Source organism: Austrofundulus limnaeus, unplaced genomic scaffold, assembly GCF_001266775.1.
Source record: "Austrofundulus limnaeus strain Quisiro unplaced genomic scaffold, Austrofundulus_limnaeus-1.0 Scaffold1, whole genome shotgun sequence".
Taxonomy (NCBI): Eukaryota; Metazoa; Chordata; class Actinopteri; order Cyprinodontiformes; family Rivulidae; genus Austrofundulus; species Austrofundulus limnaeus.
In genome coordinates, this window is record NW_013952403.1 from 5,343,843 (window position 1) to 5,359,029 (window position 15,187).

Sequence of the window (15,187 nt, forward strand, 5' to 3'; positions counted from 1 at the left end):
TCCAGTGAAATATATTTATGTTTGTGGTTGTAATGTGACAAAATATGGAAAAGTTCAAGGGGTATGAATACTTTTGCAAACCACTGTATGTTATAGCCCCTTTAACATTTAAAACTAGATTTAGGTATTTGCCAAAACTCACTTTTTGATCTAAACATGGAAAATTTGTGGATTCCCAGAAGTGATTTGGAATTTTTTTTAAATCAGCCTCATTAAAAAAAGAGCTTGCATTTGCTCCACTTGCACCATTGATTAGGAACTTGTCCGTGTCGATTTAAACCTTTTATTTCCCTTGTTAGTTGATTTAAAGCAGGACTTTTCCTGAACACACATTTTCGACATTTTCCAATGTATTTTTGACAGATTGAGAGTTCCTATGGCATATTTTAAAATGTCTTTTAAATTGTATATTTTCTATCACAGATAATGTGGGTGAGCATATAGCTACTTGTGTCTGTGTGTTTTCAATTCACTGTCTGTCAGCAATATATCTCATAACTGATCGAGTATCGGAGTCAACCTGATTTCCACTGTAGATAAATGACCTTATCAAACACAGAAATATCAGTAGCTCAGTTAATTATACAAATCATGAGCTGAAATGTGTCTCATTCTCAACACTCACCATGAGCACAAACAGATCATGTAAGATTGTTGCTTAAAATTTGGGCTGTATGGAGGTGGGTGATGTCATTCCTTGAAGGTTACTTCCATTTAGTCATTGTTTTCATTTAGTGTAAAAAAATATTTGAAGTATATTGCATGCCAGCTACATTTTGATCCCTTGCTTTAAGACATGTTATGTTTAAACAAGTGGGTATTTTTTGACTGCACAATTGGAAGGTCACATGAATGTGGAAGCAGGTTTGTTTGATCCGTGGCCAGTGGACGTGTTATTGTTGCAGAACAGGAATGCTGTAGGCTACTTCTGATGTCGACCTTGTACGTGATCACAACATCAAGTCGGAAACTGTGCCACGATGTCTTCAGATACATAACAAGGCCGTAGATATTACATCACCCCGTCGCACAAGTTGTTTGGAAGCAGATCATGAGCTGAATATTTGAATTCAAATTCCTGTTAGGCATTTGTGAGGTGTTCAGATGACGTGTCAGAGTTGCTAAACAGGTATCCAGGTTACTTTTCATCTGCATCACCACTACTCTGTAAAGATGAATCATCACAAACGAGAAAAGTAGGTCTGATCTCAGTCGTGCTGCCTGATAAACCCAATCGTTTGCCATTATCCCCACTTGTCTGCCATTCAAATTTCCTTGAAGGGAACGCAGGGGGAAAGAAAATGTTCACATCACGAGGAGATCTGTTGCATCAGTAATGTTTGATTTCTTCCGAAAGCTCCACGGGGTACAGTTGTTTTCCCAGAATACAAAAGACAGCAGTTTCACAAAGGGGGCTGCAGCATACCTCGAGCTGACAAAAGCAGCGAGAGCTGTCAGCGACATCACTCAAGTCATCCTTCTAACCCTCCAAAACCCACTGCAGCCTATCCAAACTATCCCACCGGAATAGAAAATAGTTCAGGCTTGTGTCTTTTTCAGAGGCTGCTTAAGAAATAATTCATATAGAATTTGTAGGAATAACAGGCTGTTGACATAAAGCTGTTGAAAGTGAGTAAAAATTGGGAATAAGGGAAAGACCAACGGCAGCAGTCTGCTCCGGTTTCTGAAAACTTGTTATTTCATATTCATTTCTTTACACGCTGATGTTTGTTGGCGGTCTCAAGCCAGTTTTATTTTTTGTAATAATTAACCCAATTTCTAAAATTGCTCAAGCAAATCCTTTGAGTGCTGTAGTCACATGGGTGACTTTGCCAGGCATTCTTTTACTTTAGGTTTATTGTGTTCAACACACTGTACTGGATTTTATTGCTCTTTTCAGTATTTTATTTCTTGGAAAATTAAAAAAAAAGATCATCTCATGTTGAGAAAGAATGAAATAGTGGCTGTTTTGATAAAACCTTAAAGTAACAATGCACAATCGCATGCGTTATATTGTGATCTTCAAGAACTTGGAGTATACACTGTGAATGATTGACAGATTGTGCCATGAAAAAACTTTAGCTCAATATCTGAAGAACTCACCGTTACAGCTATTTTTGTGTTTTGTAAGGTCAGTGGGCTGTGAAAGCCACCTTGAGTTTGATAGGCACCGAAAGTTATTCAGCTGTAAAAAAATACATCCAATGATTACTTTTGAGAGGTTTTTTATTTTATTTTATTTATTTACTTATTGGGGGAGGGGGGTATTATGTATTTTTCATGCACATAGTTCAATTCTATACCACAAACAAGTAACTGTTACTTGTTGTGAAAATGTTGAATATATCAAATATAAATTTGACTTTGCATCAAATATGGTGGATTTGCATCTAAACACCTTGAAATTARCCTCTGTCTCTTTAAGAACCTCCTACTGTTTCCAWCACATGCACTTCAGCAAGTCTTCACAGCAATGCTTCAGGGGAGGGGTGCTGTTTGGGGTGGGATATCGACTGCAGACTGAGCTCCAGGGAGGAGCTTTGTACAAATAGGCGGAGCTTTGTACCAGCAAACGTTTAGGCAGATCCACATGGCTAGCACAGGAGATTCAAGGATTTCTAACACATACATGAACGATTCAAAGCAACATTCTGGGTATGTGTTTGATACGGGAATGACATTATAACATGAAATAAATTCAAACAAGTCGATTTTGCATGATATCACCACCCCTTTAATAAAACCCATCCAGTGGTATAAGATATATATTTTGCTTTCAAGCAAATAGGGTGTAGCATTGCTCAGACACTACCACAACAAACATACTAAACATTTGTAGAATTAATCAAGTTGTAGCTAATTCTATGTTTTTAATGATCAGTTGGCTGTAGAAGCCATCTTAAAGTGTGTTGACATCAGAAGGTAATTATTTGTAAATATATGCCCAGTGATTAATTTCTGAGATTTTTATGAAAATCCATTTAGGGGTTCATGAAATATTTTGATAACAGACAAAAATGAATCAAAAAGTGAATTTTAAAGAAGAGATATTTTGCTAACAATACACAGAGAAATACAGGTTTGAACAAAAGTCAGAACCCTGTTGGATTTAAGCACCTGCAGATGTGTTTCAACAACTCACATTCAATACCCACCTCACGGCATGTTATAACTTATGTGCGACCAAAACACTGTATTGTGGCAGTATATTAGTCCAAACCTGCTACATCGACAGCTACTGATCAACAAAAACAACATTTGCTTGGCCTACGCACCGAGGTCCATAGATCACCTTTCATTTCTATCAGTCCAAAAAGCACAGCCTCATTTGTGATTGTATGGATCAATTAAACTTGATCAAGAAGCAATGAGTCAAATAAAAAACACAAGCCTCTATTTGTCTGATTGAGTGCACGCTCTGGTAAGACATTTATGTTAACCTGCAGTTCCTCTGATCAAAGACATTAGCATCTAAAAACATGCTTCGCCAGCAGCAGAAAACACTCGGAGAAAGATTGACTCGGGTCTCGACAGCGACTTGGCTCGGCCCGATTGTGCTAGCTCAGAGAATGAGAAAACGGCATCCATTTTTGCCTTAATGAAGTTACTGACCCTCTGAAAGGTGACACATTTACCGCCCAAGGGATTTATACACTCCCCGTTCCGTGGCTCCGGTTCAATATGGAGAGGACAGATTTGACTCCACGGGGGCCTTCCAAATATACCCTCACAATTTACACCACGTGACTCCCTTTCAGACACCGCTCGGATAATTAAAGCTGACGTTCAGACATTCAATCAGAAACTCGCAGCACAAACTTGAAAGAGAAGGTGCTCACTGGACCAGAGTTTATGGTGTTTGGAGGAGGGACTCACGCTCATATAATCAGAATTTTCACTTTTACTTTGCCGAGCGCTGCAAAGCAAACAAGGTCGTTAGAAGTTTTCCTYACACCTGTGGCGAATTATAGGGTACATAAACATGTGCAGGAAGGAAATAGTCCTCATTGTGTGGTGTGGTCTAAAAGTGCTTAATTATTTATRAGCGTCTCATTTATGCAAATACAGTAAATAATTTCTACGTGATGGCTTGAAGCTGCGGCCTGGCGGAGGGATGTGATGTTCGAACGAGGACCTCTCTTTCCTTTGCATGGCCTAGAAAACATAACATTGCAGGCTCTGGGTTGCCTTGGTGCATACTGCTTTACATTCTAATTATCTACCCTGACAGGCTTTATTGCCAAGTCTCGATGCTGAGGCCTCATCCCAGACTCATTCCACATGTGATGTCGKTGTTGGGATAATGAGATAAGAAAGTTAGAGTCTTTAGCCTTGCACACTCGCCTCTTTATTTGCTTCTCAGTTCTCTATTGTTTTCTTCCCTTTCATGCAGGAAACAGAGCGGCTTGTGCAGCAYGTAATAAATGCACCTTCAAATGTTCATTTAATATTGATTTCCCTTCTTCCCCTTCAGTTCAGTTTTAAGCCGATTCATTCTTTTTGTTCAATCTGATCTTTCCATTCATGAGATCAAGGGACAGCATCATTTCTTTCTTTGAATTGTTTTTTTTTTCCTTGTTACACCAGATTTATTTTGGATYCTGAGGAATCAAAAGGGCACTGACAGTGATTAAAATAAACAGTGCTCTGTTAAAGATGTTCATTAAATATTTAACACACTACAGCCAATCTGAGCCACAAACAGCGAGACATGTTTTTTTTCCCCCAAACTCTAATTAAGCAACAGGGAATTCATTGCGCATTGTAGGTAAACAGACTGAGTCAAGGGAATACCACTGGAAATTAAATGCTCTGCTGGTGTTTTTCTCATTACAAGATGAAATGAAACATTTATAACTGACTTTCATTTCTCTAAAAGGATGACATTTTGTGGGTCAGCCTCTGATAAGGGGACAACTTTCCCCCCCTCTGTTTACATTATGATTCATGAGTTCATTCAGTGCTTTGGCTCCACCTCGGTAAAATCATTGTAAATCCTAACGCACTCTGTAAGTTCTGATTTATTATATTAACCGTTCATTTTTCTTTCTGTCTGTCTCTCATTTTTACAGCTATTGAGGTGAACCTGCAAAAAGCCCTGGCTGAAGCCTCCGAGACCTGCACCCAGGAGTGTCTAATACTGGGCCACTCTGACAGCTGCTGGATGCCCCCGAGCTTGGCCCAGTTCCAGAGTCCTGGCAGCAACAGCCCCGCATGCACCCCTACCGCCACCACCATCACCGCCACGCTCCCCTCCTTCGGCTTCCAGCAGAGCTGCGCRCAGGGAATGAAAGCTAACATGGGGGTCATGGACGGCCGCCACACGCTGGGCAGGTCCGTGCCCAAAAAAGACGAACTGGACAGGGGCTTCAGCCGGCCGCAGTTCTACAACACCCTGGATAGACACTGCAGCGGTAAGAAGGAGGACCCGGTCAAGGTCATCCCGCTGGCGAGCTTCTCCTCACCAGGGCAGCACACGCCCACCGGCGGTGGCAGCAGCGCTTTCTTACACGAGCACCAGTTGTAATTCCTAAAGACAGCTCCTCACTGGCCTGACCTACAGTGAAAATCAAACTCCATCCAGAGACGCTCATGGCTTCACGATTGGACTACACGTGGGATGCATCGTTTAAATAACTTTTATCAAACTCAGTTGTATCAAAGAAGACACCTTGAAATGAATGAGACCAGGACAATGTTATTCAGACAAAAACAGATGGAATCRGAGTGACTGCTTAAAGGGAGTTCGTATTTTTTGAAGTGGAGTTTAAATAAAGGTTCATACTTTAACAATTGTAGATAGCTTTTTAAAGGAGGGGGCTTTCTGCAAAATGGACATTTTTGAGCTTTATATCATGTTATGTCACTCTCAGATCAAAAACATAACCAGAGTGTTGCTCTGACTCATTTATGCATGTATGAGAAATACTTGAATCTGCTGTGGTAGCTATTTGGAGACACAYTTGTTGGYACAAAGCACCGCCTATTTACGCAACGCTCCTCCCTGGAGCTCAGTCTGCAGCCAAGCGCCCCTTGTTGCTTCACATGGTTATGAAGACGTGCTGAAGTGGGAACRTCGAAAATTGTAAGAGGTTCTTAAAGAGACAGCGGCCATTTTCAAGSTTTATATAAACTATGATGTCAAATTTATTTTTGATATATACAGYGTTTTCAACTGAAGGTAACATAGTTGCTTGATTGGGGTATAGAATCAAACTATGTGCATGGAAAATACATATTTAAACAAGAGAGAAAATTGTTCACTTCTGACCAGATTGATGAGTAAACTGTTAATCAAAGCAGATTTATAAAATAGTGTTTACATATAACCTACAAGGACTTTTTGAGATTGAAGATTGGCCACGCTTGGACTAGTTAGAAAGGAAAGCTGTACTATCACAATTGGAGAAATAAAAGAGTGTTCTACAGGAAGTCATAACCTTTCTACAAAACTCCACTTCAAAAGTCTAAACTATTGCTTTGAGTGTTCAAAAGGAAATGTGAGTGTCTACTCATCAGACTCGTGTAAAATAAATAAAGAGTAGTTCTATACCAAAGTAGATGCATTACAGGAGAAAAAAACACAATGCTTTCTGTTTGATGTCTGCTTAGTGTTAAGCAAAGGGCACTGTACACTTTAAGCTTAATGGGCCTAGCTTACTGAGACTGCATTCTAAAAGATCATTTCCTGGCACAGAAACAAATGCAAATGCAGTACTTTGTGTTATGAGTGAGCTAAACTGGGCTAAATGTTAATTATGAGCTCTGGGCTGGTGCTGTTTCAGTTCAAGTTCTAGTGAAGCATTGYGCTTTATAACAAGTGTAATATACTCCTCTTTGGCACTGAAAGATGTTTTCCTTGAACGTGTTTCAGAAGTCTATTTTGGTCAGGGGACTGCAGAAGGGTTAAAAAGGAGAAGAAAGAAGAAGAAGAACATCTACAAAGCAAAACTAGGCCAATAGTAGACAGCAACACATCTTTATCTTTTGCACTCTACATTTTCATCACGGACCAGTACACAACAAAGAAAAAAATCCCGAAATAACCCAAACCCTCRCTCCTGCACACATGCATACTCATGATGTTTTTCCATATGGTGATTGCTCAAACTCTGCCAACTCTATTAGGAAAATCTTCACTCCTTGCATTATCTCAATAGTTTAGTCCTGAAAGGCACAGACAGAAGTGTTTTTGAAATGTAGCTTTTGTTTTCTGGCTTTGTTTTTTTCTTTAAAAAAAACAATGCTCAGAAAATCTATAGCAATTGAACTGATTGTGAATTTCTCCCATCAAACTACTGTGATGGGCGATTCGGTAGCAAACCTTTTGTGCTTAGGAACTTTAAAGTGAGTTTGTTGCTAATAAATAAAAAGATTGCTGTACATACAAGTGCATAAAAAATATGACAAAATTTCAAAGACACTGCTTTTGTTCTTTACAAATTATAAACACCTCCGTTCCAGCTTTTAATACTTACTGTGGGTTGCAAAGTCTTGATGTTTCTAAAGCATCCGGAGTCTAACAAATGTATTTTTTTAGTGTTATTTTTTGCACCGATCATTAGAATCAACTTTAGAAATCGTTGAGAGTCCCTTCACATGTTTGYACATGGAAAACAGCATCACTGCCACAACAAGCAAATTCTTTTGATTATAATAACCACTTCAGACTTGCTTGCCTTCGTAACAGATTGGGTACAGTATAATGTATTGCCACAACAATAGGTGACTTTGCTGAAATCCATTTTTCTTTCTTGTTACACCTAAGCCAGGTGTCTACATCATCAGGTATATGAGTCATGAGATTCATTTTCTAGTACCATCTTGCAAATTGGGACCAGGCCTAAATCTATAATGTGATGCGAGATTCCCGGGGGGAAGGTGAGGGGCAAATTGTGTTTGTATGTTCTTAGCTATTTCATTTTCTCACATAATGCCTCTTCTTAACAGTATAAAGGGGAATTTATCTGATATTGGCTGAAATTATCTTTTAAGGGAGCAGTGTGTCAAGGACAAAGATAGGGCAGTTCAATTTCACCTCCGTCACTTATGATAATGAGCTGGACTCAAAGCAGGCAACTTAAATAAACTCTGGTGTAAACATCCATTTAATAAAAACGTCCCTGTTTCAAAATCCAATTTCAGCTCATTTACTAATACTTTTAGTCGCTCACACACACCCCACCCCCCTCCCTTGTCATCTCCTTTCATTGTTTTAGGACATGARCTGGTATCCACGATACATTTTTAATCAAAAGGAGCACATATCAAAAGGAACATACATCACATTGTCAGAGAAAATTGGAATTTCATCACTTTGCCAAATGCAGATTCGACTTTTCATATCCGACACTCTTGTTATGTGATCCTRAAGCTGCCTCAAAATCCTTTAGATCTCCCTAAGAACGACGAAACTGAGATATAACATTTTTTTGTTATTTGAAGACGTGTTGTGCGTTAACTACAGCAGGTAGTTGCATTGTCTGATGGTAAATACATAGGTGACCTAATGTTGCCTCTTCTGTGTCACACAAGAGGAACTATATGTGAAATTTGTATAGAATGATCCACACTGTCCAACTACTCTCTCCAATCACAAATGTACAGTAAGGACAGACTTATTCCTCTGTAACCCACATTGTGTTACAGATTACCTACATTAATTACTTTGTGCTGCAGAAAGGACATATTTAAAAGAGAGCACTATAAAATACCTGCATGAATGTTTACCACTAGGATGTGGTTTTGAATCTGATTTTTACTCTTTTTTTCATGAAAACCAAGTTTACATTTTATTTTCGCACTTCTTACATAKAAGTGTAATATTTGCTCATTTTCAGAACAGCAAACATATCATTTRAATGTCTGTTATCATTATTTTCTGATATGAGGTTGCTCTGAGTGGCTGCTTTAATTGTGTCATAATGATTACATCTCAAGAAGTGTTGGAAAAAAGACCAAACTGTTAGTGATCCCTTCGCATGCAGTCGAGTGTGATTTAGATTTTTGTTTTTCATTTCTTCTGCACCATTCAAAGAGGGGCGAATGCCAATTTCTTTTTTTTTTATTGTTTTTATTATTATTTTAAGTTTGTCAAAAATGATGTTTTCAACTCAGTGTTGTACATTTGCATGAACTGTTTGGACTTTGACGAGTCGACACTGGACTGCGTGTTTCAATCATCCACATAGATCGAAATGATGTCAATGTCAAGATTTACTGCTTTTCATCTGTCAAATGAAAGAAAACCAATGTGACCCAGTGTACACGTTTAATATGAACTGGTCGTAACATCTTAAACCTCTTCTCATTCACTAATATCAGATATCTATACTGTCAGGTAATCTGGATTTTAAACTGTATATAGCAGTACCCCGAAGAACAGATGAAAATGGTGAAACATTTTAAAAGACACGGCGCGAGAACTGGAATTCACAATGTTCACAATAAGCAAAAAGGGAAAACATAAGAAGTGATGAGATGACAATCTCTGTTGTAATGTAAATGAATACTTATGCATWATACTGATGAGAGTGTGTGTGCAAATGTGTTTATAGGTGATGTAAGTTTGCAAGAGAGAGCCAGAGCATCTCCTTGCATGTATGTATGTATGTGTGTGTGCGTCTGTGGACGTGAGCTGGCGTGCACCTTGCCAGACAATTTTCTGTACACAAATGTATCTTGTACAAAATAAATATGAAAAAAACAATAGAAATTTTAGCTAAACGCTTGTAAAATAGTCATCTGTGTGTCAAGTTTGCTTTGAGAGAAGGCTTCAGTGCTTGCCAGCAAATTTGTATTAAAGCTATACAGTCTGTGTTGTCATGCCTTTGTAAGGTATCCCACTTAATTCAATGAAAAAAAAGATACTCCATATGGTAAAATGATTTTTCATGTCATTGRATTTTAATTAAACCATTAAATATTGAGACCTCAAACGAGACACTGGTCATGTTTGTCTTTAACTGCAAGTTGTTTGATCCTGCCTTTTTAATGTTTGACTGGACTTTACAAATTATTTTCTAGTTAAAACATACATTTAATAAGGAATGYAGCATTTCTTGAAAGAGTGCATATAACCCATCTCATTACATGTCAAAGTTATAAAATAAAAGTATCAAAAAAATTATGAGCATAGCTATTAAAGCACTAAGCTTGATGGCTGTAAAGTTAGGTTAGCTAAGGTCCGAATTAAAAAGTTATTCAGCCAAACATTATTTGGGAAAACTTCAATAATATCCATCCAGTGGTCCATAAGATATTTTACAGCCATCCAGGATTGACTCCAAAAGTTAATGCCAAATTTCTGAACAAAATTCTCATGTGGTTTAGTTATGAGTCAGGAGTTCTGATTACAATAGAAAACAGGCAGTTTGACGAGCTAAAAACAAGGACTATGAAAGAGGAAAAACAAACCAATTACTTATCAAAAGATCAAAAAATTGTACGGCATGTGACAAGTTATTTTTTTTATTTTTGCTTGAGCAAATGACCATGTGCAAAAACAATTTTTGAATGTTTTTCGTTCTATACAGAGTTTAAGAGCATAAAACTGGGTCAAAGTTAGAAAGCCCGAAAGTGAGTTACTTTCTGCCTTTAAAATCACTGCTCAAAAGCTACTTCACAGTCTGTAATTTTGTTGTCATCACAGTAAATAACTTCTGCATCACGCCAGCCAAGTGGCTCTGTTGACGCGCTTTAAAAGATAATGAGTGACTGCCTTTCACTCTGCTCTRTTTTCAACCAACACACTAACAATTCATGGCAAACTTGTGCCTTTTGAAATGTTATTAAAGACAAAAAACRGTAAATAAAGCCTTTTAGACAGGTCACAAGAGATTGCGTGCTTTGTAGCAGAATGTTTCATAATTGCCTGTTTTTGTATGTAATCCTATTGTAAATAAAAATCAAAACAATATCTTGTATAACAGATCAAAATATAGTTTTTTTTTAATAAATTGTGACTCATCAACAAAATGCAACATTTTATTCATGCAGTCTATTTCTGTGACCCATGTTTCAAAGGTCAGTGACCAGTTACAAGTAATGAGTTGTAAAATCTGATGAATTCCTGTGAAAGGAAGGGAAAAAAGCTCAAACTGGAGCAGTGAGTATTTGGTTTATGTTATAAAACATTGTTTTTTTTGATCCAAATCATAATCTTTTACTGTTCCTATAATACCTTTACTGCTCTGGAATTCACTAAATTAAAAAAACAAAGAGGACCCAAAATAACTAGTCTGTTAAAATAAAAAGAAAATGTCCCCCACCATTATAGGTCTACTTTACAAAAGTCCTTGTTCATAATCAATCTGTATAATGTATCTCTTAAATTAGGCATCTTTACTTCTTATTTAAAGTAATCCTTCAATCCATGAGAGTTTTATTGCGTTAAAGACTCACAGTTTCAACAATCCTCTAGGTCATCTATGCTATCCAAGGCCTTTTTGGCTTAATTCTTTATCCATTGTTCTTTTATGAACATGTACAAGTCCTCCGAGAGGAAACCTCAAGCTTACACTACAGCACAGAGGTTGATGTTCACAACAACTGGACATGACAGGATCCCTCGGCACAAAGAACTGTGACACGTAGCTCGTAACACTCTAAAGCTTTTTGGGGACCGTGTCATTGTGAGGCCTCTTCAGCATATGTTCGGTCCCCAGTCTCCTTAAAGAGTCTGCTGTGACCTGCCCTATTAGCTTTTCATGGTAATTGGCTAATGAGACAGTGACGGTCCCAAGGATATCTACACTGTCAAAACATACACTCAACAACTCCAATATGCTTTTCCTGTAATTAGTGCATATTTTAGGGAGGGAAAAAAAACTTGGTGATTGTAACACCATACACTCCACAAACTTTTTTCCCATCTGCTAACAAGCCCAACTTATTGTAAGCCTACTTAGTTCTCAAGGTGTCATCTGTTGAAGTGTCAGGAGAACATATAGAGATCGTCAAACAGTCCGCTCATTTTAAATTGTAATTAAACTGGCCATCAGGTACCTGGAGGCTGTTTAGTCAACAGCAGGATACTAATTAGTATAAGATGACCTTTGGAATAATATCTGGTGAATTATTCATTGTCGAGAAAATTGCTTCGGAAATATGCCAACGACATCCGAGGGACGTCTGACTGTACACATATATGCAATCATTTCAGCATGGCTGGGGATAGGAGGTCATCAGTAAACTTTTTTGTATGAGAATGTAAGCAAGGTTGCTAAAAATACAGAAAGTCTAAATTAAATGCGTCTTAAACACRTAAATAAAATAGTTTGTGAGCAAAAAACAGAAAAAAAGGTAAAGTCAGTGATACTGTAGAGAGAGTAATGGTGGCTTGAAAACTGATTTTTCATATACCGCTTTGGGTTGTTGAGAGCCACTATTCTGCATGTTTTAGATGTTTTTCACATGATATTTTGTGTTGGGTGCATTRTAAATGAGAAGTGGTTCTCAACCAACCGGTTCAAACATAGGTTTTTCCTGCTCCAATRCAACTGATTCAGTGATTGAATCACCTCCCAAGGTTCTGCAGAAGCCTGTTAATCACCCATTTATTCAAATCAGGTGTGTTGGAGCAGAGAAACCTCTAAAACTTGCAGGATGTTGGCCCTCGAGGACCAGTTGAGGAGTTCTGAGTTCTGGTGCATTCCACACATTAGAGGGTCATATATGTTACCACTATATGGTATCTAGTTTTTTATTAGATGCAATAATACATTTTAGTCTTGACCCCATTTGGACTAGCCATTGAATCATCAGTCTGGTCAAAATTAAGCTTGATCTCTTCAAAATTAGGTCAATAAAAAGCTATCTGCAACAGGTAAGATATTATTATTTATACCCTGTACAAAAAAACTCCACCAAAAATAGGCATATTTCTTTATGWAGTTATCAGAGATTAATTTGAAAATGAACAAAGAACAAACTGCTTTAAGCAAAATCCAATAAGTAGCTAAAATCTGAAGGTTGTTCGAAGCTCATAGTTTTGTTGACTGAGAAAAAACTTGGAATTTTTCTAGACTCACTTGAAAATGTGTATCATAATTAATAATCTAATAGTAAAAGTAGCCTGATAATATTAAGCTACTCAACCACATACGGACAAATTCCTTATTAATCAATTGTTGAGATACTAATTAGCTCGTGATTGTCTCCAGCGTTCCTTGCAACTCATTTTTTCTACCATTTAGTGTTTTTGTTCAGATCTGTGTTGTTTTCCTTTCAGCTTTAGTGCCTTTTCTGTGTACATTTCCCCCTGTGTTCTTTCCTAGCTCCTCCCATGCACACCTGATCCTGCATGTTTCCTTCCCAGGTGTTTCTAATCAGTCCCTCGTTCAGTCACCTTTATATTATGCCTCCTGTCTCTTCAGCCTGATAGTTTGTCTCTTTGAGTTATTTCCTTGTGGATGTTATGTGTGAGGAATTACTGCTCGTCAGCACTTTTTGTTAATAAACATAGATTTATTTTTTTCATTTATATATTATTATTATTATTATTATTATTATTATTATTATTATTATTATTTACCTCTGAGTTCTTGTCTGCTTCCTGGGTCTCACACCTGGTAGTTTTCAAATAACTGCTCAAATTTCTATCTAATACAAATCAGATCTCCAGGCCTTTTTTGATAAAATAGCAAACAATTGTCAAAGTAAACATATTGTTTCCTGTTTGTAATAATGTTTAACAAGTCAAAAGGTGGTTATTTAATTATCAGAAATCTATTTTTGCATAAAAGAAATCAGATATCATTAATGTCTGAGGAAAACGGAAATAGGGAGACAAAATGAGTGATAACATATTCCAACAAATTCATCTTCCTGCAGCGACTTTCAAAACCACTAACAGCATCTAGTCCCTCAGGCTTTGAATGTTTCTGCAGGGTAATCTGCAAAGAGAAGGACTGGTCCTGAAGAGGGTTTTTTTCTTTTCTCTCACTCTCACTCTCACTCTCACCTTTAGGGACAGTTAGCTGAAATTACTCCCGAGACCTTTGCCAAAACTCTTCTCCATATTTCTGTTTGACATAAATACATAAAAAGTCATAAAACTAGTCCTCAAAGCAAGACTAACATGTGGCACTGAATGAGTGACTGGGGAATCTGGGTGTCCAAAAATCAGTGTGATGCAAAAGAAGAAGAAAATCAGCTTAGAGAAGAGCAGGAAAAAGAGGTAGAGTTTGTACTCTTTGAGGTTCTAGAGTTAACCAGTCGACATGGTCTCACATAATATATGATTTGACCTTAGTAACATCCATGGTGGCAGATGATGTGTTGATATTACTTGCCAGCATCACAACAAAAAGGCAATTAGCAGCTTTTTTTCTGTGGTGGAGAAAAGTCCCCATGTGGTCAGAGAGAAGCCCAAATACATGACGTTCAGCCAAGAGACCCTGGTTTAATTCTCATGCGACACTGGGAAGTAAAATAAACTTGGTACGGTTTAGAAATGTGTTGGACATTTTGTGAACTTCAGAAAAACACCAGTAGTAGTTCCAACTAAGGGTCAAAAACATGTTTGGTAAATAACGAACTAAACGTGAACACTTTTTAAAACTGAACCACATCTTTTGGAAACATTTAATTCATAGTTTCCTGCTCTTGAACTCCACATGTTGGCTTAACAGACCCATGCGTAGTTCATAGTTGGTAACCAAGAGAACCTTTTTTTTTATTATTCAAAGCTTCACCATTTGGAACTGCAGTCAATATATTACCACTCAAGCAGAAAAACTCATTACTTTGGACTACAACATGGTTCATCTCATAGATCTGAAACTTCAGGTAAATATAAAAAAATAGAAAGCCAACAGCATACCTTATGAGTACATAGCTGTATTAGAGTTTGCTTTCAAAAAARRAAAAAAAAAGGTCCAATTAAGAAGCTGCAATAATGGTGGAAAACAACTGCTTGGAAGAAAACACTTTTGATGCTTTATCAACATCAGAATTGTCAGAAAATAGTGACACTGAGGTGACATTTACTATAGGGTGAGTGAATCCCATCTGCTGTTGGCAGGCTGAGCCAGAGGCTACAAACTGGTGTCAGTAGGCTAATTAAGTTCACTGGTGAGGTGACAGACAACTGATGCTGCATCTGTACTGGATCCATGCTGTGTTTGTGGCAAAACAAATGATCACAGTTTCCGCCCACTTTATAMCTTTTAAATGTCCAGCTAGT

The 15,187-nt window shown here is 37.6% G+C and overlaps 1 protein-coding gene across 2 annotated transcripts in view; it reads left to right on the top strand.

The window, feature by feature from the left end:
• The window catches only part of pcdh11 (protocadherin 11), a 158,528-nt gene extending 148,587 nt beyond the window's left edge, over nucleotides 1-9,941 (top strand). For both annotated transcript variants that reach the window (XM_014006429.1, XM_014006437.1), the window contains one exon: nucleotides 5,073-9,941. In XM_014006429.1, the coding sequence (XP_013861883.1) occupies nucleotides 5,073-5,527 (455 nt within the window). In that variant the 3' untranslated portion in view covers nucleotides 5,528-9,941. The remainder of the gene's footprint in view (nucleotides 1-5,072) is intronic.
• Nucleotides 9,942-15,187: the final 5,246 nt, after the last annotated feature.